Source organism: Phasianus colchicus, chromosome 26 (assembly GCF_987193195.1).
Source record: "Phasianus colchicus chromosome 26, bPhaCol1.hap1.1, whole genome shotgun sequence".
NCBI classification, from domain to species: Eukaryota; Metazoa; Chordata; class Aves; order Galliformes; family Phasianidae; genus Phasianus; species Phasianus colchicus.
In genome coordinates, this window is record NC_143461.1 from 2180858 (window position 1) to 2201466 (window position 20609).

General features: G+C 54.0%; 2 protein-coding genes across 4 annotated transcripts in view; both read right to left on the reverse strand.

Annotated features, from left to right (window-relative positions):
• The window catches only part of SCN4A (sodium voltage-gated channel alpha subunit 4), a 28401-nt gene extending 21433 nt beyond the window's left edge, over window positions 1-6968 (reverse strand). The window contains exons 1-7 of the mRNA XM_090124814.1: window positions 6938-6968; window positions 6559-6624; window positions 1853-2151; window positions 1458-1578; window positions 1019-1106; window positions 460-588; window positions 282-373 (exon numbers count right to left, since the gene is read on the reverse strand). Coding sequence (XP_089980940.1) covers window positions 282-373; window positions 460-588; window positions 1019-1106; window positions 1458-1578; window positions 1853-2151; window positions 6559-6624; window positions 6938-6959 — 817 coding nt within the window. The 5' untranslated portion in view covers window positions 6960-6968. The remainder of the gene's footprint in view (window positions 1-281; window positions 374-459; window positions 589-1018; window positions 1107-1457; window positions 1579-1852; window positions 2152-6558; window positions 6625-6937) is intronic.
• Window positions 6969-10883: 3915 nt separating this feature from the next.
• LOC116233791 (vasoactive intestinal polypeptide receptor 1-like) lies at window positions 10884-19531 on the reverse strand. Of its 3 annotated transcripts, XM_031600877.2 has the most exons (13): window positions 19390-19531; window positions 16794-16911; window positions 14206-14313; window positions 13674-13783; window positions 13423-13520; window positions 13155-13287; window positions 12656-12809; window positions 12363-12423; window positions 12089-12155; window positions 11933-12024; window positions 11670-11799; window positions 11133-11174; window positions 10884-11015 (listed from the first exon to the last, which is right to left on the reverse strand). In XM_031600877.2, the coding sequence occupies exons 1-13, from the start codon at window positions 19444-19446 to the stop codon at window positions 10923-10925; spliced, it is 1263 nt and encodes a 420-aa protein (XP_031456737.1). In that variant the 5' UTR covers window positions 19447-19531; the 3' UTR covers window positions 10884-10922. The 3 variants fall into 3 exon arrangements, with proteins under 3 accessions (XP_031456737.1, XP_089980938.1, XP_089980939.1); XM_090124812.1 differs by having other exon boundaries at window positions 10923-11174; XM_090124813.1 differs by lacking the exons at window positions 10884-11015; window positions 11133-11174 and having other exon boundaries at window positions 11481-11799.
• Between the last annotated feature and the right edge of the window lie 1078 nt (window positions 19532-20609).

Genomic DNA, 20609 nt, shown 5'->3' on the forward strand with positions numbered 1-20609 from the left:
TGACGTGCCCCTAATGCTGCATGACAGATATTTGGGGTTGATGTTAAATGTTCACCACTTGCACTAAGAGCCATTAAATATCCCAATCCTGAGGGCAGAGTGCTCAGCAATGGGGGGAAAACTGCATTTATGGCTCCAAGGGTGGAGGAAACTGTAAGGATCATATTAACCGGGGCCATAAACCCGAAGAGGCGTCCCCAAGAAGTCCTAAAAAAACTGTGTCTGGCTGGAGGGAAGCTTTTGCTGATGAAACAATGAGCGAGCACAGCTAATTGCCCCACCTGGTATCACCGTGATGGTTTTCAAGGCACGGAGGACACGGAAGGTTCTGAGAGCAGAGATGTTCCCCAGGTCCACAAACTCAGTGATGTAGCTGCAAGATGGCAGAGGAGAGGGCGTGAAGGTCACCCCACACTGTCCCCAAGGTCCCCAAGGTCCCCAGGGTCCCACTGCACTCACGCCATGGAGATGACCATGAAGTCCAGCCAATTCCACGGGTCGCGCAGGAATGTAAAGTCATCGATGCAGAAACCTCTTGACAGTATCTTGATGAGGGACTCGAAGGTGTATATTCCAGTGAAGGTGTATCTAAAATGGGAATGGTGACTCAGGGGATGCTCACTGGGGGAGGCTCTCCCATCACCTCCACCCCATAGGGTGAGCTGGGACATCTCACCACCTATGGGGACAATCCTGCACCACCTCTGACTGCTGTCGATGCACTATTTTCTCTTTAAACCCTACTGAGCCCTACTGTGCAGAACAGCAGCTAAAAAAAAATGATTTTTTTCCCTTCCCTTCAGATTTTGGGCAGCACTGAAGCACTTCTCTCTGCAATGCCTGATGCAAAGCATGGATGTCCCTTCTTAAACGGGGGCATTTAGGATGGAGAGGGCCACCACCATTCCCAAGGACACTTCTGCTCCCCTGAAGGATGCCTGGATCACAACTGCCCTGTTCCAGCCTTGGTCCCATCCCTCCAGGCTGGGATTTCCCCCCATGTCCAGCAGGGACTTACTCCACGTTCTTGGACCACGCCGGGGGGTTGCTCATCGTCATAAACACACAGTTGGTTAAAATGGTGATCATGATGAACATGCTGAATAATTTACAACCTGGTCAAGGAGAACTGCTGTGGCTGTTGCCTACACTCCCCCTTCTCATGGTAGGAAGCCAAGAACATCTTGGCTGGGAAGGCTTGGGCCTCGTTGTAGGAAGCTCCACCATATCTAGGTGTTCTCCTTGTTCCAACCAAAATGATGCGAGGACAGCTCTTGGTGATTGCCACCAAGATGCCCCAAGCCTTTGGGCACCCACTCCTGGGAAGGGACAAAAGCTTTAGCTCTGGATCCTGGTCATGGTGGGGACAAACCCAATGAGAATTACTCACAACACCACAGAAGACACCCCCCAGCCCTCTCCCTCTCCCCTCCCAGCATCAGGACTGAAGCAAGGATATGAATGGATGAGCACTTTGATGGCTCCTCTCCGGATGGGGTGGAAGGGCCCCAGCAGGTAGAGCGCAGGAGTTGCCGAGAAGCGGAAGATGGACTTCCCTTTGTTGAGGACTATGAATGTCTGCAGAGAAAAGAGAGGTGGGACACAAATTGGCACGACCCCACGGATAAAGTGATGCCTTTTGAAGTGCTTATTTTTGAATCTCCAAAGGCTGGAGAACTGGTCAAGGAATGGATGCTCTGCTTCAGAGGAGAAGGAATCAGAGCAACGTGGGGCTGTGCCTCACCAAGATGAGCTCAGGTGGGACACAGAGGCATGGATGGAAGAAGGAGTCCATGCTCTGAGCTTTTCTGGGTCTTGCACCAACACCCACAGGCTAAGCACCGTCCCTCACCTTCTTATCCTGGTAGAAAGGGTCCAGGTCCTCCAGGGGAGTCCCGATGAGCTCCAAAGGGGGATCCCCATAGATGAGGGGCAGGTTCTTGCCAGCCTCCAGGTCGCTGCTGGGCTTGAGCTCCTCTTCCTCAGGCATCTCCACCTGCTGCTTCTTTAGCTTGAGCGCCTTTGCCTCGGCGATGCGCTGCTCAATGGCAGCCAGCGAGGCGGGGGTGAAAGGGCGCAGGTTTTCGGGGCCCGGGATGTACGGCAGGCCAGCCATGCTTTCATTCTGCTTGCGGGACGCCTGCGCCCGACCTGCTGGGGAGAGCGGGGCTCAGAAAGTGGTGCTGGATGGGAACAATTCGGAGCTTTTATTGAGGTTGGGATTTGAAGTTGGTCGGTGACCAATGGGGACATTTATGAGTTGGGTGATGGAAAGTTCTTGGTTGGCTTTTGCAGTTGGCTTTCTTCCAGCCAACAGCTCCAAAACCACTGAAATCACAAGAAAAAACGCTTGGGTTGCGTGAGGATATTGCATCCACATGGACACATCTGGGTTCCACGCACCCTGCTTCCCCCTTCCCCTCCCAAACCCAACCAAAAAATCATCTCACTGCCTTTCTCCTCGGCGCTGCACCAGCTGGCTCGTTAGGCAGGCAGTTTCACAACCAAGGTTGCTCAACAAAATCAAACACCTTCAGCACCAGTGGCACAGCTCCAGCTCTTTGCAATATGCTGCAAAGGATCAGAGCTTCCCTCTTACATGCGAGCAAGAGGTTCCTCGGACAGAAGACCTCAGTCCTGGTGGTTGGTGGTCATTTCCCAGCACCTATTCCATTGGTAGGAACGTGAGTGCCCTACAGCACTGCATGGCTCTGCTCTGGAGGGGGAGGAGCTGGAGTCGTATTTTGAGCCAAAATAAGCAAGAAGGGCACATTCTTACAGAAATCTTTTCCAGACCAGAATTGGGTGGGCCGTTTGGGAGAGATAAGGGTGGCCCCATGTGAAAAGCAGAGCAACAAAAAGAGATGCAGAGAGCAGGCGGGGAGCAGGTTTCCCCCCAGCTTAATAAACCCAACTCACAGAAAACCCAACCCAAGTCATTCTATCATCCTACAAAATAGGAAAATTCAGTCTGAATGAGCAGTGCAGCCAGGAGCAGAGCCCTGATGTACTGGGGAGGGTGAGGCCAGGGATGTGCCCCCCCCCAGGATGAGCATCCCACCGACCAGCAGCACCCTGAGCATCACGCCCTCTGCTCTCCAATGCTTTATGCAGTGCTACAGAGCAGCTGACCCTGAAAGAGTGTTAGGATCAATACTCCTCACACCCCAATTCCAAACCGCCTTGCTGGATGCTGAGAGCTGGAAACCCTTTGTAATTAAGGAGAACATTTATAGGTCCGTTGGGAACAGACCCTTGGTGCGTTGTATCGACGCGTTCCTACAGTGATTATAAAACCCAGCGATAAAAGCAAAGGCGAAGGGAGGTATTGATTTCACATCGCTGCAGATGGCTGCATTTTAGGAACTGCCACGCTCCCTTGCTGTTGCTGAACTGCATCTCATTGTGCAGAATGGATTTCCTTCTGCCAAAGGCTGCCGATCCCCGCAGCGGTGGCACAGCGCCGGGGCTCTTTGTGCTCAGTGGTGTTGTGATGCAGCTTCCAAATGCTGCTGGGAGAGGGATGGTCCTATAGCAACCCTACGGCAAACCCTACAAGCGTATAGGGTGCTGCACGGCCCATGTCCTGCCCCATAGAACCCACAGCACAGCCCTATCCCCAGTGTATGGTGCTGGTGGAGGCGGCCGAGCCTCCAGCTGCTGCCGGCCATCAGGCTTGGGGTCAGGTTTCCTCAGCCCCATGACTCTGCTCATTCCTCCCTGCTGGGAGCCGGGGCAGGAGAGGAACGTGTGTGCACAACCCCAGCTTTGCTTTCGACCCTATGTTTGCTTTTTGCTGGGCTGAACTCACTGCATGGCCATAGGGTAGAAAAGGGAGGCACTGGGGCTAAACAGGAGGTCCTCCAAAGGGATGCTGTTGTGTCCATTTGGGGTCTGTTCCTCTGCAGCCCCCAGGCCCAAAATCCCCTTTGGGGATACCCAGAGGTACAAGATTTTAGCTACATCCAAGATCTGAAGCATTGGAGCCACCAGTTGGACTCCATGATCCCTACTCATCCCTTCCAGTTCAGGATATTCACTGATTCTACGCTCAGTCTCTGCTTCCCAAAAGAGAAGGGATCAAATGCAGACCAGCACTCCTGTCCCAGTGAACCCATGCCCCACGCTGGCGTGGTGCTGGCAGAGGGGTTGCACTGCCCTGGGGGCACAGCCAGCCCCTGGCACCTGGGTGAGTCTGGGGCCAGGCCCACCAGCTTGGGATCAGAGGAAAACGCTCCACAAGGCTTCATTTCTCCGGAGATAAGTGTTGGTTTGATGGGACACCAGTGCCTCCAGTAGGGATAAAACCACCCCAGTGCCAGAGGCACAGTGTGCACAGCTCATCAGAGGCACACAGAGCCTCAGGTCCAAGAAGAGCACCGACCCACGTGGCCACCAGCAAGCGTAAAGCAGCTTCCTTCACCAAAGCGCTGCTCAGCCAACTGCATAACATCAGGGGCATCCCTGCAGCGGGGATTAGCAGGAGAACAATTAGCTCGTGCCCCGACACCAGCGAGCAGCCAGCTCTGCCCACGTGTGGAGCTGTGAGAAATTGATGCTGGGGGATGGAGGCAAGCCAGCACCTGGTGGCTGAAGGGCTGCGGGATGGAAAGCAGAGCCTGCCATGCACCAACACAGCACGACACAACACAACATGGCACAACATAGCCGACACAACACAAACCATCACAACGCAGCACATTCCAGCACAACACAACACAACACAACACAACACAACAACACAACACAGGACAGCATGACTCAACGCAATCCAACACAGCACAAAACAACCCAACACAACACAGAGCAGTGTAATACAACCCAACCCAACAGAGCACAATCCGAGACAGCACAATCTGACACAACCCAACCAACACAACCCAACCCAACCCAACACAACACAACCCTGCAGGACCCTTCCTTACTGCCTGCACCCGAAAACCAGCTGAGAACCCAGGCTGACTCCATCCCTCACTCATTTATCCCCATCTGAGGGTGCAGGGTGGGTTGGCAGCTGCAGTGGGGAGCAGATGTGGGGTTTGGGGACGGACAGAAAGCAGCAGAGGGCAGGGCCAGGCCCAGGCTGGGCAGAGGGAGCCCAAATATCACCAGACCCTCTTGATCCTGGCTGGGAAGCAGGACGCAGCGCCGTGGTGGCAATGGCATTGGCTGCAAACCCACGTTTGTGGATATTTAAGGTTATGATGGTGCTCGAGTGCAAGGGGTGATGCAGATCTTCGCTGCATGGTTGGAGGAAAAGTAATCCTGGTATTGTTTTAAAGATGCTGTGGCTTGAGAAAGTCCTGTGGGGTGTGTTTTTGCCTCCCCCCCCCCCAAAAAAAAAAGGAAAATGGAGAAAAATCTCAGTGTTTCATTTCTGCTGGGAACAGTGCAGGAAGCAGGGAGCTCTGCTTGAAGATTTAACACCGCACAGAGCAAAGCCCAGAGAGCTGCACGAGTGTCTGTGGGATTCTACGAGTTTCCAGCAGCAACTGGGACAAACAGCGCTGCTCCGCCGGGCGAAACGAGGCGCTTTATAAACAACTTTACGTCCCTTTCGGTAAGACGATAACGTGCTATTTCAGAGCCTGATGTTTGCTGTCCCCAGATATACGGCCGTGCCTCAGTGCCTGGCTGTGACTGCGTTACAAAGCCAACCTGGGAAGATATGCAACGTCTCCAAGTTGTTCTCTTGCGAATAAATGCTCCTCCTGACCCCAAGGGGGATGCAGCCCCATCCCAGCTCCCCATGCCCTTGCTCTGCCTGTAGGCTGCCCTGCTTTCAGGGGAGCTTTTTGCCAGCTTTAAGCTGTGATTTCCGGAGTTTTTTTGGTGTCTGGAAATCCCCGCAGGCGGTGCTGCTCCAACGCTGCCCTCCCAGTGCTGCGTGGTGGTTTGGTGCATTCCAGAATGCAGGAATGCGGGATGCTTCCAGGCGGTATCTGTCATGCTGGGAGCAGTGCAGCAAAATGGGAGAGCTGCCTTTGGAAAACAATGCCATGTCCTCAGTGTCACCACGTCCCTCTGCTCGGTGGGGACCAACAGAGGTCCCCCATTGGACACACACACAGCAGACCCACACTGCTGGGATGGATGCGTGGCTTAATGCAAAAGATCATGCTGGGTTTTTGGGTGGGATTTTTGCTTCCTTGGGGTGTGCTTTGGGGGAGGGACCGTCCCTGTTGTGAGGCTCTGAGCAATGGGTGCCAATGGGGTTCCATGCAAAGGGTCCCTATGCTCCCCAGCTTGCTCTGCACAGCCAAATCCGTGGTGCTGCCCTCCAGCATCCCCCTGCCCTTCCTCATTTGGGACTCACACACACCACCAATCCCCCAATTCCAGATATTGCTGTCAGGAGGGAAGCCACTTCCCCTCATGCACCCCGCAAAGGGAGGAAGCACACCAAGCTTCTGCTTTCTGTCTCGCTCAGGGGAACACACAGCCCGTCTCCCCTCTGCCTGCCCTGTACCCACGAGCTGTGTGGAAATTAATTTCATGATATCCACTGACTGCCATCACCCTCTATGGGACATGGGCGCTTTAATGCCCCCACGGTACCTCGATGTACTCGGAGCTGGGGGTGGCACACATAGGCTGCAAGCTGCGAAGTCCTGGGATGCTCTCCTGCCCGCAGATGGAAATAGGAGGTTGCAACATCCCCCAGCAACTGATGGTAACCCCGTCCTGCCCGGGCTGGGAGTGGGGTGTCAGCTCATCCCAGAGGGGGGGACAACGGGCAACACGGCTGCACAGTGCTGGGAATGGGCCCTCAGGATGGAGGTCACATAGGCTTTGCAATACTGTGGTCCCTGCAGCACCTCATCCTAAAGGATACCGATTTCCCCCCCGTTGGAATGGGACACCACTGGACCCAAATTAGATCCACATTGGACCCTCGTGCCCTTATTTCTTGCATTATTCCTCCACCATCACCTACCCCAAAGCACCTTCTGCTTCATGCCTGACACTGCTTCTCCCTTCCTACCCCAACTCCAGCAGACTTCCCACAGGAATACACAACCACTGCACAGGGACCCTTTGCCCCGGGTGTGGACAATGCTCTCCAAATATTAGCACAGCTGAATCCCGTGGGACTCAGCGTCCCTTGCCCAATTCCCATAAAGGTGTCCATTATTACATCAGGGATTTTCCTGGAACAGCTCAGAGCATCGCTCCACCACCCACACTTGTATGGTCTCCATACAACCAAGGACACGCATCCAACCACCCTGCTGGTGTTCTGCAAGTGATGCTCAGTGATATCCACTATTAAGTGTTTTGCAGTGCGTCCCCATATTTTGGCCACATCTCCATGCACTGGTGTGGGCAGGGGACGAATGGTTTGTGCCCTGTGGGACAGTGACTGTCACCATGGATGGGGGAACCGTGGTGTCTGAGCCCCCCAAAACGGCCATGGTGATGCCCCATGCACCAGGAATGGGGGTTCTCACCCCAAATCAGAGCTGAATCCCACCCTGTTCTCCTGTTTTGTGCAGACTGGGGACGTAGAGGTACGCTCCTGTGGGGACAGTGCCTTTGGAAAGGGGACACTGCGCAGCACAGCAGACCTTTCCTGCAACCTTGGCTTGGCCCAGGCCGGGTTTATATTTAGATCCCCTTATATTTAGGAAGAGAAGCCAGGAGAAAGGCGACTTGGGACTTTTCAGCCACCCCCAACCCTCAAAGCCACCGGACTGCTGGTGTCACCACAGTCACCGCGTCCCGGTGCCCTTCTGAGAACAGCCACCCCCCGTCCCCATCTGTTTTTGGCACGGGGTGGGGGGGGGCCCAAAAGCAAAAAACCCCACAACACCCACCTCCTGCAGTGGTGCCCCATGGCACAACCCCAGGAAGAAAGAGGAACCCAGGGCCATGCGAGCCCCTTCCCGGCAGCCTGGTGCTGTCCCAGTGCTGGACGCGGCGCTTACCGTTGGGTGGAAAAAGCGAAATCCCAAAGAGAGAATTTTCGGGGCCAGAATTTCCCTCTCCTTCGGCTCCTTTGGCTCCGCGAGCGCCTGTTGGCAGCGCAGCTGCTGCTGCTGTCAGATGGTCATGAGTGAAACCTGAGGACACGCGGATCCTTCAGGTACCCTCGGCCGTCTCAGCTGTGGCATTCGTTCCCCGCGGCGCCAATCAAAGGGGTGGCAGCGCCCGGCCCCATTAGCACAGACCCCGAAGTCCATCTGCACCAATGTGCCCCAAAAAGATCCTGGGATCACATCCCTGAGCGATGTGATGCTGCACTCATCCTGCTTCAGCACCTTGTGTCCCCATGTCCCGTGCTGTGCCGGACCCTGAAGTCATATCCAGCTCAAGGATGGTGTGAGGAGGTGTCCTGGTGTGTGTCCTGCCTTTCCTGGTGGGGATTTTGGGTGCTGTTCTCATGTTTTGGGGTGCACAGCAGGCGAGGCGGCAGTGAGGAGGGTGCAGAAGGTCCATACCCATCTCGTAGGGTTGTTCCCTTCTGGGGTGCAGAAACCACCTGGCCTGGTCTGAAGGCTCCATGCCACCCTTATGCTGCCTCTCTGACCCCAAACACCCCACAGCGATCTTCCCCAAGCCAATGAGCACCCAGCACCATAGGAAGAACCTCAGCTTTGTACCAAGGGGTTTTCTCCAAGCGAGCAAAGAGCAGCCCCAGTGCATTTGCAGGTGTAGGGCAGGGATGGGGACATCCCCCTGCTCTGGCTGTGGGGACTTTCCTCTTGGTGGATCCCAGCCCTACCACTCCTAGGAAGCCTTTATAATTTTGTGTTTTTCTTCGCACATAGCCTAGAGCAAACCCTATGGGGAGCATGCAAGGATGGGAGCACCAGGATGTGCCCTGGGGGCACCGCAGGGTGGGCACAGAATGGGGTTTGGGGTACCCGGGGTACCCCGACGCTGAAGTGAGTGCAAAATCCAGCAGCAAAAGCACCTTTGGGGTGGCAGAAAGGGATTTGGTGCCAAGCACTGCCCATGGGATCTGCGTGAGGCACATCCCAGAGCAGGGATGGAGATGGGGGTGAAGCTCTGCGGGCACCCAGCAGTGGGCAGCAAACCCCTTACCTTCCTCTCGTGGTGCTGGGGGGGCACAGTCCTTTGGTGCCGGCAGCCCTGGGACAGCCGTAGGGCCGCTGTGGCTTTGGGGCTGTCCCGTGGATCTGCTCTCACTGCCCGCGGCGTAGGGCCGCAGTGCCACCCACCGGCCCCAAGCAAAACACCCCTCCCCAAGGCAAAACACCACCCCGGCTGCATCCCCAGGGAATGGGGACGATGGATTCAGAGCCATAGGGAAGACCCGGCCCCGCTGTGCCACCCCATATAGGCTGCTATAGGGCACGGTGCATGTAGGGGTGCAGCAGAGCTTTTTGTGGCACTGTCACGTTGCGTGCCCTCCATGCCCACCATGAGCTCCTGCCTTGCAAGCATTGGGGGTACCATGGATTCAATGCCCTAAAATAGGGGATTTGGGGTGGTGTTTTAGCCCCACTGCCAGCAGGAAATAAATGCAAACGCAATGCTTTGCAAAGCTTTATGTCCGTGGTGACATTCCCATTGAGCATCCCCAGCCCCAGTGTAGTCTGTGACCTCCTCTCCCCACCTGAATCAGCTTCCATGGTGAGCAGGGGGATGTTTGTGCACCCAGGGGGAGCATCCTCCAGCTCACTTCACATCGGGTCTGGGGTCTGCTGCCCCTCAGTGAGACCAGGTGGGATATCAGGAGGTCTGGGATGAGGCCAGTCTGTGGGTTTTATTTAAAGTAGGGCACTTGGTCATGCGGAGAAATTACAACCTGGAAAGCCTGAGAAGCTCTGCTGAGACTGGTGGATCAGCAAAGCCAGGAGAGGTTTGGGAAGGGGCATCTGACACCCTCCTGGATGCTGGGACAGCATTAACCAGGGCAGGAGATGGGGCGCTGTGAGCAGAATGGGCTGCAGTGGTGGCTTCTCCCACCCCATGATGGCTGCTGGGGGCTGTGAGTTGGCATCTTCCCACAAGGGAATGATTTCTTAAGTAAAAGAAGGGGAAAAAAGCATTGGTGATCCCTCCAGTGTTGAGGCCACCTCAGCTGATGTTCTAGTGCCAAATGGAAAATGCCAGATGTCCTTCAAGCTGGTCCTCAGCTCTTAGCCAGTACAGATATGGGGAGGTGGGCAGCTAAAACCTCAGGATATGCATCCCATCCCCACCCCACCCCACCCCACCCCACCCCACCCCACCCCATCCCACCCCATCCCCACCCCACCCCACCCCACCCCACCCCACCCCATCCCATCCCATCCCATCCCATCCCATCCCATCCCATGTCATCCCATCCCATGTCATCCCAACCTCATCCCACCCCATCTCATCCCACCCCATTCTATCCCATCCCATTCTATCCCACCCCACCCCACCCCACCCCACCCCACCCCACCCCATCCCATCCCATCCCATCCCATCCCATCCCATCCCATCCCATCCCATCCCATCCCACGTCATCCCATTCTGCCCCACTCCATCCCATCCATCCCATACCATCCCATCCCACCCCAACCCACGTCATCCCACCCCACCCCACCCCACCCCACCCCATCCCATCCCATCCCATCCCATCCCATCCCACCCCACCCCATCCCATCCCATCCCATCCCATCCCACCCCACCCCATCCCATCCCATCCCATCCCATCCCATCCCATCCCATCCCATCCCATCCCATCCCACCCCACCCCACCCCATCCCATCCCATCCCACCCCATCCCATCCCATCCCATCCCATCCCATCCCATCCCATCCCATCCCATCCCATCCCATCCCATCTAATCCCACTCCATCCCAAGCCCCCACACCATACGGCCAGAGCTATGCACTTAGGGTGCAGGAGCCAGAACCTACAAATCCCCTTTGGTTCTAGGGCCACCGTCCTTCGGGAGGAACGTCCCCTGACTGCCATCCTCATCAAGCTGTGAAATCTTGGGTTGCCATGTTGAAGACGTTGCTCTCCATGGATGACTGCCACTTGCCCCAGTTTCTCTTGATCTCAGCCTGGACCTGAAGCGACACCAGGATTGGTGCTGGCAGCTGGGGCACCCATAGGGTGGGAGCTGCACTGCTCCATGAGGGGCTTGGGTGCCAGCAAGGGGGATCCTGTGTGTGTTGGACACCCACCTCCCCGTTCAGGAAGCAATACAGCAGAGCCACCAGGAACCCCTAAAAACATAGAAACAGCAAATTTCACCCAAAGAAAAGGGCTATGTGCACCCTACTCTATGGGGTGGACTAAGATGGGACGGGGTGGGGTAGGAAGGGATGGAGATAAAGACAGGATTGGGATGGAATACATTAGGAAGGGGTGGGATGGGAAAGGACAGGGATAAGAAGGGAGGAGAGGGGATGGGATGCAGATGGGAAGGGATAGGAATAGGAAGGGATGGAGATGGTATAGGAAACTATATGGAGGTATAGGAAACGGAGATGGGGATGAGATGGGGTGGGATGAGGGTGAGAATAGGATGGAGTGGGTTAGGAAGGGATGAGGATGGGACAGGAAAGGATGTGATAGGGCTGGATGGAATGGGATGGGAAGGGGTGGGATAGGAAGTGATAGGATGGGATAGAAGGGATGGGGGTGGGAAGGGATGGGGCTGGGAAAACTAATGGTGGGATGGGGTGGGATTTCAGCTGCCCATCTCCCCACATCTGCACCTGGTAGGAACCGAGGACCAGCTCAAAGTACAGCCGGGCATCCACACCGATGTGCTCAGGGAAGAGTGCAAACACCACGTAGTGCACCCCAAAGAGGGGGATGAGGAGCAGCGTGGACTTGGTCAGCCTCCTGTGGAGAGGGCAACATCAGCAGAGCTGGATTTCGATGATTTTGGAGATTTTGGTGGTCCTGAGTCATCCTTTGTGCTCCTCCAAGAGACCTATGTCCCCCCGGCAACCCAGGTGTGGGGAGCTGCCCTCACATGTACTGCTGCTTGTAGTTTTTGCTGATGTCTGGGGATCGGATCTTCTGCGCCAACATCCTGGTGACGTTGAGGAAGATGAGAAAGTTCACCTGCCAGTGGAGCTTGTCTCAGCACTGTGCATGAATGGGATGCTTGGGGTGGGGACGTACTCACAAATATGGCCAGGAGGATGGGAGCCTTGATCACCCACCAGTAGGGGCTGCTGTAGTCATCCCAGCACCTGTGGGAGAGGAGAACAAACCTGTTTACAGCTCAGGTCTCATTCTCCTGCCTCGTTTGCATAGGGGTCTTCAGGCCCCACCAGAAAATAGACACAGCATTAAAATAAATTGTTGCCCCATTCCTTCCATCCTAGCAAGAGGGTTTTCCCCTTGGCTTGCACAGGGGGTACATGGGCAAGAGGAAGAGGAGAGGTGGCTGCCCTTACCCATGGTTGTCGTACTGCAGCCTGGTGGCCACCCACACACACACCGTCACCATGGGGACACCTGTAGGGACACAGTGTCACCCCATGGCTCTGGCACCTCCCTCCAACCCTTGTCCACAATCCCACATCCTGGGGCCCTGGAGATTACAGCAGGGCGACAGCTTTTTCCAGGGCTTAGAAAGAGATGATGGCCATTGATGGTGATGTGTCACCTCCTGGTCCATTCCTACATCTCACCCAGCTCCTGGGTTGGGCTCTGGGAGCCCCAAGAGGGGTTAGGGTCCAGGGCTCACCCCATCCGATGAGGATGTACCACCAGATGTAGCTCCGGTCAGAGGTGAAGGTGAGCAGCAGCAGGGTCTGCAGGTACATGCCCTCCACCAGCAGCCAGTAGAAGTTGGCCAACACTGAATACTGCACAAAGGCAATGGATGCCTTGCACTTCACCTGTGAGGATGAGGAAGAGGAAAGGTTCAGTGATGCTGAGACCCAAACGGAGAGAACTTTGAGGGCAAGAACACTGTCTCTACAGACAAGTCCCACGAAGAGAGATGCTGTTGTGAACCTCCTGATGTCCACCCAAGCCTGTTTGGGAGACACTGTTGAAGACAGTTCTTGATCTAGTGGTTAGCTACCCTGCCCATGACAGAGACGTTGGAATGAGGTGATCTCTGAGGTCCTTTCCAACCCAACCATTCTATGACTCTGTATTCACTGCTTCTATGTTTCTTATTTTTGCTTCTTATGCATTATGTCTGCTGCTCTGGACCAGCACACGTGTCAGCACCTCACCGTCGACATGGTGCAGTGGTCAACAGACTCATCAGAGAAGAGGACGGCGTCCTTGATGAGCACAGCAGCTCCACGTAGGATGAAGGAGGTGAAGAAGTGGATGTGGATGGAGTTCCTGGTACAGTGCAGCTTCCTATGGAAGGAAGGGATGCGCTGTGTTCGTGAGGAGAAAGGGAAGTTGGGGGGCTTTAAGACATCCATGGGGCATCTCTGGCAGGGACGATCTGGATGCCTCCCAACCCTTCTCTTGGTTGTCCTCCAGCCCTACCTGAAGCAGGAGAAGATGCCAATGGCCAGGAACAGGGCTGCCAGGGACGTGGAGTAGCCACAGGTGTAGAGCACCTTCATGGTGATGAAGTAGCCTCTCTGGAAGGGAAAGCAGCAGCTGAAGGAGGTGGCATGTGATGGGAGTTCCACCCACGTTGGGTTGCACTAGGTTTGTGCCATCATCCAACCAAGCTCTGGATCCACTAAACAACAAGGATGAGCTCCCTGGTAGACCTGAAGGCACCCACTTGCCTTGGCCTCAGTGTTGTTGCTGCTCCCAACAGCCTCCAGCTCGCAGGCCCTGTAGTAGGGTGGGCTGGGGGGACTCCATCCCACCTCAGTGCAGTTCCTATGGATCAGTGCTGCAGGGAGAAGAAGGGATCTGAGCCACGTGCTTGTCCCAGCTTCTCCACCAGCATCCCCAAAAATGCCCACTCGTACCACAAACATCGTGGCAGTGCCCAAAATGCTGACACCCAGCCAGGAGCATGGTGAGCACAAGCACATCCCATCCCTATGTGCCGTGCCAACCAGGGCAGCAGGTGGGTCTACAGTTGGAGAAAGGGGGTTGGGGACTGTCCTGCTGCCACCCAATTGGAGAAGGTGCCTCCAAGCTCTGCCCAAGAGGGAGAGCATCCTCTGGGTGACAAGAGGGCTTGGGGACGTTCCTGATAGGCATCATCCCATCCACCCATCCCTTGGGTTGTGCTACCTGTGAGGTTTTGGAGAGGTTGGACCAGGTTGGGATACCATAGGGTGAGCACTCGCATTCATAGCTCCGCACCTTTGGATTTCTTGAAGATGTGGGGGACATCAGGACAGGTGACAGCATAGGACTGACCCACAGGCATGGCTGGCCAGCAGCTCACCCCATCCCACGCTGTCCGGCAGCCTACAGAGGGACAGGATGGGATGATCTGAGGATGTGGCCACCAAAGTGCCACCTTCAAGAGTCCTGTCCTAATGGAAGGTGACGGGAGGATCTGGGGGATCCAGGGGAGCCAGCAGCTTTCTGTCTGTGTGGGATGGCCTTGGACATCTCCCATGGACCAGGAGCAGTTCCTCTAAGAACCTGCAAAGGTCTCCCAGGATGAGGGAACAAAGCAGAGAGAGGGGAGGATGGGGACATGCGAAGAGCAAATGCAGCTGTGGGACATCACCCTGGAGGAAGAAAGCAGTAAGCACCATGAGACTTCTGCTGGAGAGCTATTAGCCACACTTCACTCTTTTCTCCAGCCCCATGTCAGTGCTTCAATGACTCCCAAATTGCCTTGGAAACGAGCAGGAGAGACCCAGACATCACACTTCAGGACAGCTCTCCTCGCACACGGATGTGATTAACCTTGCAGGTATACATTATTAACCTGGAGCCACTTCTATTCCCAGCTTGGGAGTGTGGGCTCAGACACATCTAATTAGTTTCCTCTGAATTCTGCAAGGTATCTGGCCAGGATGGAGAGATCTGCAGGGCTGGCCTTGCAGCACTGAGGTATGTCTGTGCTTTTGCAGGAGAACGAAGCATGGGATTGTTACTGCAAGGGGTTGCTTTATTTTGGGGGGGCATCTGGATACGTGCTGTCCCATAAATGCACCCATCTCCTGTAAGGCCAGTCAGGAGCTGTACAGGGAATAAAGCCATTGAGATGGGGAGATCCCTCTTCCCACTCCATTTCCCTCTCCTGAGCTGCTGCAACCCCAAACCCCACATTGCTTATGGTTGTGCAAAATGGGAATGACCTTCCCAAGGAGAAGAAGTGAAGAGGAAAGGAGCGTTTCCCATTCTCTGATGGGACTCTGCTGCTCAGCATTCCCATGGGTTCACCATAGGCAGGGGTTATGCTGTTGGTTGGTGCCCTATTTCTGGCTGCTCTCCTGGCGGTACCTGGGCACCTCTACATGGTTATCTCCATCCTGACAGCCCACAGCAGGAAACTCGTGATAAAACACTGACTTTAATTAAGCATTTCTGCCTCTTGCTTATTTTCCTGAAGTGATTCCTTCCCCTGGCTGCAGAACGGACCTTTTCCAATCAGTGTGGCTAAAAGGATGCGCTTCACCCCTGCACTCTTACTTAAGCAATTATGCACCTTAACGTGCATTTATTGAGGCGCTTCATTTCTACATTTGTATTATCTGAGACCCGTTGAATGACGCATTTCTTATTCACTGGGAGATAATTTTTACCCAGAATTTGAGGCAGGCTGCGTCGGGGGATGGAAATTGAATCCAGTTAAACAAAATGTCCGAAAGCAGCACTTTAAAAATAGTTAATTTATTATTATTATTTTTTTCCCCCTACTTCCAATTAGTTAATCTGCTTAAAAGTCCCGGATATGTAAAAATTGAGTTGCTCAAAGCATGTTCTGCATTAAAACCGAGTGAAGTAGGGAGGGGAAAGGGGTGATGTGTGCTGTGCAATGCTCATGGTGGTGAGCAGGGGCAGATGGGGCACAGTGCCCTGCATGGCAGGGTTAGGGTTAGGGTTAGGGTTAGGGTTAGGGTTAGGGTTAGGGTTAGGGTTAGGGTTAGGGTTAGGGTTAGGGTTAGGGTTAGGGTTAGGGTCAGGGTTAGGGTTAGGGTTAGGGTTAGGGTTAGGGTTAGGGTTAGGGTTAGGGTCAGGGTTAGGGTCAGGGTTAGGGTTAGGGTCAGGGTTAGGGTTAGGGTTAGGGTTAGGGTTAGGGTTAGGGTTAGGGTTAGGGTTAGGGTTAGGGTTAGGGTTAGGGTTAGGGTCAGGGTTAGGGTTAGGGTCAGCGTTAGGGTTAGGGTCAGCGTTAGGGTTAGGGTTAGGGTTAGGGTTAGGGTTAGGGTCAGGGTTAGGGTCAGGGTTAGGGTTAGGGTTAGGGTTAGGGTTAGGGTCAGGGTTAGGGTTAGGGTCAGCGTTAGGGTTAGGGTCAGCGTTAGGGTTAGGGTTAGGGTTAGGGTTAGGGTTAGGGTCAGGGTTAGGGTCAGGGTTAGGGTTAGGGTCAGGGTTAGGGTTAGGGTTAGGGTTAGGGTTAGGGTCAGGGTTAGGGTCAGGGTTAGGGTTAGGGTTAGGGTTAGGGTTAGGGTTAGGGTCAGCGTTAGGGTTAGGGTCAGCGTTAGGGTTAGGGTCAGGGTTAGGGTTAGGGTCAGGGTTAGGGTTAGGGTTAGGGTCAGGGTTAGGGTTAGGGTCAGGGTTAGGGTTAGGGTCAGGGTTAGGGTTAGGGTTAGGACCACAGGCCATAACTATAGGGCTCTCATCCCTGTTTGCACACTCTTTGTCCCCCAGGTGCAACCTCAGTCTCCTCTCTCCCTTCTCCTTGAGGCTCTCCAAGGATTCTGCCACCCCTCCACCATCACCCACCACCCAACCCCCACAACAAACCCATTTTCCACACACGTGGGGGTTCTCACCTCGCTGCCCACCGGGGGATTGTGTCTGGCTCTCGCTCCTGATGGCCTGCAGGCACTCATCCTCTCGCTCTTGGAAGTAGAGGACGATGGAGCAGTCGGGATGCGTCGCTTGCACCTGCTGGGGGGGGATGCACGGGCTGACCCCGACCCACACCGCCCCATTCTGTGGCAGCTGCCCGCAGCACAGCCCTGACGTTTCCGCAGCTTTCAGCTGTTTGCTTTGTACACATCATCAAGAACCGCAATTAACTCTAATTCCCTCCTAAAAGCTTCAGGGCACCACTCCGACGACAAAAACAGAGGGGCCGGCCCCACCCGCAGAACCACAACGAGGGATGAAGAAGAATTTATTGACATACAGCCCATCTGCCCCTCACCGAACCCCCTCAGCTTCTGGGTCTGTGAGCAGAAATGACGAGCACTGCTCATACCCAGATGCACCTTTGGAGCCAATCCACCACCGTGCCTCAGTTTCCCCATCTGGGAAAGGGGCTGATGCCATCGCTCTCCTTACAAAGCCCTGAAGTACCCCGACTCCTGTTTTTTTTTTTTTTTTTCCTCCTTCTGAAAAAAAAAAAAAAAAATCCTTTTCTTTTCTTTTCCTGTCCCTTTTCCTTTCCCTTTTCTTTCTTTCTCTTTCCTCCCTCCCTTCCCTCCCTCCTTTATTCTTTCCTTCCCTCCCTCCTTTATTCTTCCCTTCCCTTCCCTTCCCTTCCCTTCCCTTCCCTTCCCTTCCCTTCCCTTCCCTTCCCTTCCCTTCCCTTCCCTTCCCTTCCCTTCCCTTCCCTTCCCTTCCCTTCCCTTCCCTTCCCTTCCCTTCCCTTCCCTTCCCTTCCCTTCCCTTCCCTTCCCTTCCCTTCCCTTCCCTTCCCTTCCCTTCCCTTCCCTTCCCTTCCCTTCCCTTCCCTTCCCTTCCCTTCCCTTCCCCTTTTCTTTCTTTTTCTTTCCATCCTTCCTCCCTTCCCTCCCTTCCCTTCCCTGTCTCCCTCTTTTCTTTTTCTTTTTCTTTTCTTTTTCTTTTTCTTTTCTTTTCTTTTTCTTTTTCTTTTCTTTTTCTTTTTCTTTTTCCTTTCCTTTCCTTTCCTTTCCTTTCCTTTCCTTTCCTTTCCTTTCCTTTCCTTTCCTTTCCTTTCCTTTCCTTTCCTTTCCTTTCCTTTCCTTTCCTTTCCTTTCCTTTCCTTTCCTTTCCTTTCCTTTCCTTTCCTTTCCTTTCCTTTCCTTTCCTTTCCTTTCCTTTCCTTTCCTTTCCTTTCCTTTCCTTTCCTTTCCTTTCCTTTCCTTTCCTTTCCTTTCCTTTCCTTTCCTTTCCTTTCCTTTCCTTTCCTTTCCTTTCCTTTCCTTTCCTTTCCTTTCCTTTCCTTTCCTTTCCTTTCCTTTCCTTTCCTTTCTTTTCTTTTCTTTTCTTTTCTTTTCTTTTCTTTTCTTTTCTTTTCTTTTCTTTTCTTTTCTTTTCTTTTCTTTTCTTTTCTTTTCTTTTCTTTTCTTTTCTTTTCTTTTCTTTTCTTTTCTTTTCTTTTCTTTTCTTTTCTTTTCTTTTCTTTTCTTTTCTTTTCTTTTCTTTTCTTTTCTTCCTTTCCTTTCCTTTCCTTTCCTTTCCTTTCCTTTCCTTTCCTTTCCTTTCCTTTCCTTTCCTTTCCTTTCCTTTCCTTTCCTTTCCTTTCCTTTCCTTTCCTTTCCTTTCCTTTCCTTTCCTTTCCTTTCCTTTCCTTTCCTTTCCTTTCCTTTCCTTTCCTTTCCTTTCCTTTCCTTTCCTTTCCTTTCCTTTCCTTTCCTTTCCTTTCCTTTCCTTTCCTTTCCTTTCCTTTCCTTTCCTTTCCTTTCCTTTCCTTTCCTTTCCTTTCCTTTCCTTTCCTTTCCTTTCCTTTCCTTTCCTTTCCTTTCCTTTCCTTTCCTTTCCTTTCCTTTCCTTTCCTTTCCTTTCCTTTCCTTTCCTTTTCCTTTCCTTTTCCTTTCCTTTTCCTTTTCCTTTTCTTTCTTCTTTTCTCTCTTCTCTTCTCTTCTCTTCTCTTCTCTTCTCTTCTCTTCTCTTCTCTTCTCTTCTCTTCTCTTCTCTTCTCTTCTCTTCTCTTCTCTTCTCTTCTCTTCTCTTCTCTTCTCTTCTCTTCTCTTCTCTTCTCTTCTCTTCTCTTCTCTTCTCTTCTCTTCTCTTCTCTTCTCTTCTTTCCCCTTTTCTTTTCTTTCCCCCTTTCTTTCCCCTTTTCTTTCCCCTTTTCTTTCCCCTTTTCTTTTCTTTCCCCTTTTCTTTCCCCTCTTCTTTCCCCTTTTCTTTTCTTTCCCCTTTTCTTTCCTTGCTTCTCCCTCCCTTCCTTCCCCCCTCCCCCCTCCCAAACCCCATACCACCAAAACACGCAGAGCAGCCCTGGAGGCACCCCTCAGCACTCCGTGGAGTTTCCCTGCCCATCTCCCCGAGGACACAGGAGCACCTTGCCCCATACCGAGCTGCTATCACAACCCTGGGGTGGGACGGACGTGCAGGGCACACCTGACCCCACGGGCTCACCCACCAGGACCGTGGCTGCTACACTCTCCACGGTGCCACAGGCAGAGACCACCACCCCCTGTCCCCCCGCAATGCCCCCCCTGGGGACGCACTCACCTGCAGCATCAGCAGGGCGAGCAGCAGCAGCACGCAGGAGCCGGGGTTCGACCCCATGGTGGGGGGCAGCCCCGTGCCGCCCCGCTCAGTCCCCAAGGGGCCGGGGATGGCCCCGCTCCTCCCTCATGGCCCTGGGGGTCCCGGCTCCAGGAATGACCCTGCTCCCCTCACCCCTTTCGCTTCTCTTTCCCACCCCTATCCTTCCCCCCGATCCCTCCAAACCACTTTCCCTCAGCGGATGCTCAATCCCTTAGCGTGTCCCTGACGCTCCCCCCACCCCCTCCGTCCCTGTGCTGCCCACAGCTCCGTCTCTCAGCCAGACTGAATGTCACAGCCCTGGCGATGTGCAGGCTCCGCCTTCCGCTCCCCCTCCCCACGCACGGAATGCACAGTTCACCCAGCCTGGCACTGCCCCCATCACCCCATTATCTGCACCCGTTGGGGTCTGCCCCCCACCCCCCAGCTGGGCGTGCACAGTGGGGCTGCAGAGAGCTCTTGTTTGCTGCTTGGATGCTGCTGAGCTTGGAAACATGATGTCCAAAGGGTTTGGGAAGCGGGGTGCAGGCAGGGATGATGCAGTGGGGTGCAGAGGGGGGTAAAGAAGGTGGGGATCCCAAAGGGGATGCTGTGATGGTGTGCACACAGCTGTGACAACACATGGCCTGATTCATGCGTGCACACAGGGCAGGGGTGTTCCTGCAAGTCCTTATCATGGGGGGACACCAAAAATCCCTTCCCAAATGCCTCTGTTTACCCAGAAGGGCTGCGGGCTGGCTGTGTGGCAGGCAGGATGACCCGAACTCTGCCCCATCTGTGCATGGCCAAAGCCCTCAGATGGGCTGCCTCGTCCTCTAGAAATCCCAGAAAAGTGCAATGGGGCATTGCAATCTCAGCTGATGGTAACGACTGCCAAACCAGAGCAGAATGGGTTGTACAAAGCACCCGGCACAGTTCCTCATCGTTCAAAGGAGTGGTGTGTAACAAACACAGCTAAAAAATGCAAAGAGGGCAACCGGGCCCTTAGTATTTAAAGCCATTTGTGTGGTGTTATTAGGAGTGACCGATGCTGCTCTTGCAGGCACAGCTCTGATCCTGCAGTTCTATTGACACAAAGAGCCTCCGGGACCCGGACAGCCTCATTACCATCTCATAGTTTCCAGCAAAATGCAAACACCCAATTTCAATCATCTAATTTTCCAACAGCACGGAAACAAGCAATG

Coding starts and splice junctions, on each gene's coding strand:
- LOC116233791 (XM_090124812.1), bottom strand. CDS start 19,446: ATGGGGTCGAACCCCGGCTCCTGCGTGCTGCTGCTGCTCGCCCTGCTG. Junction 13,784..14,205: donor CATCTTCAAGAAATCCAAAG/GTGCGGAGCTAT, acceptor TTCTCCCTGCAG/CACTGATCCATAGGAACTGC. Junction 12,156..12,362: donor CTGCAGTACGACAACCATGG/GTAAGGGCAGCC, acceptor CCTCTCCCACAG/GTGCTGGGATGACTACAGCA.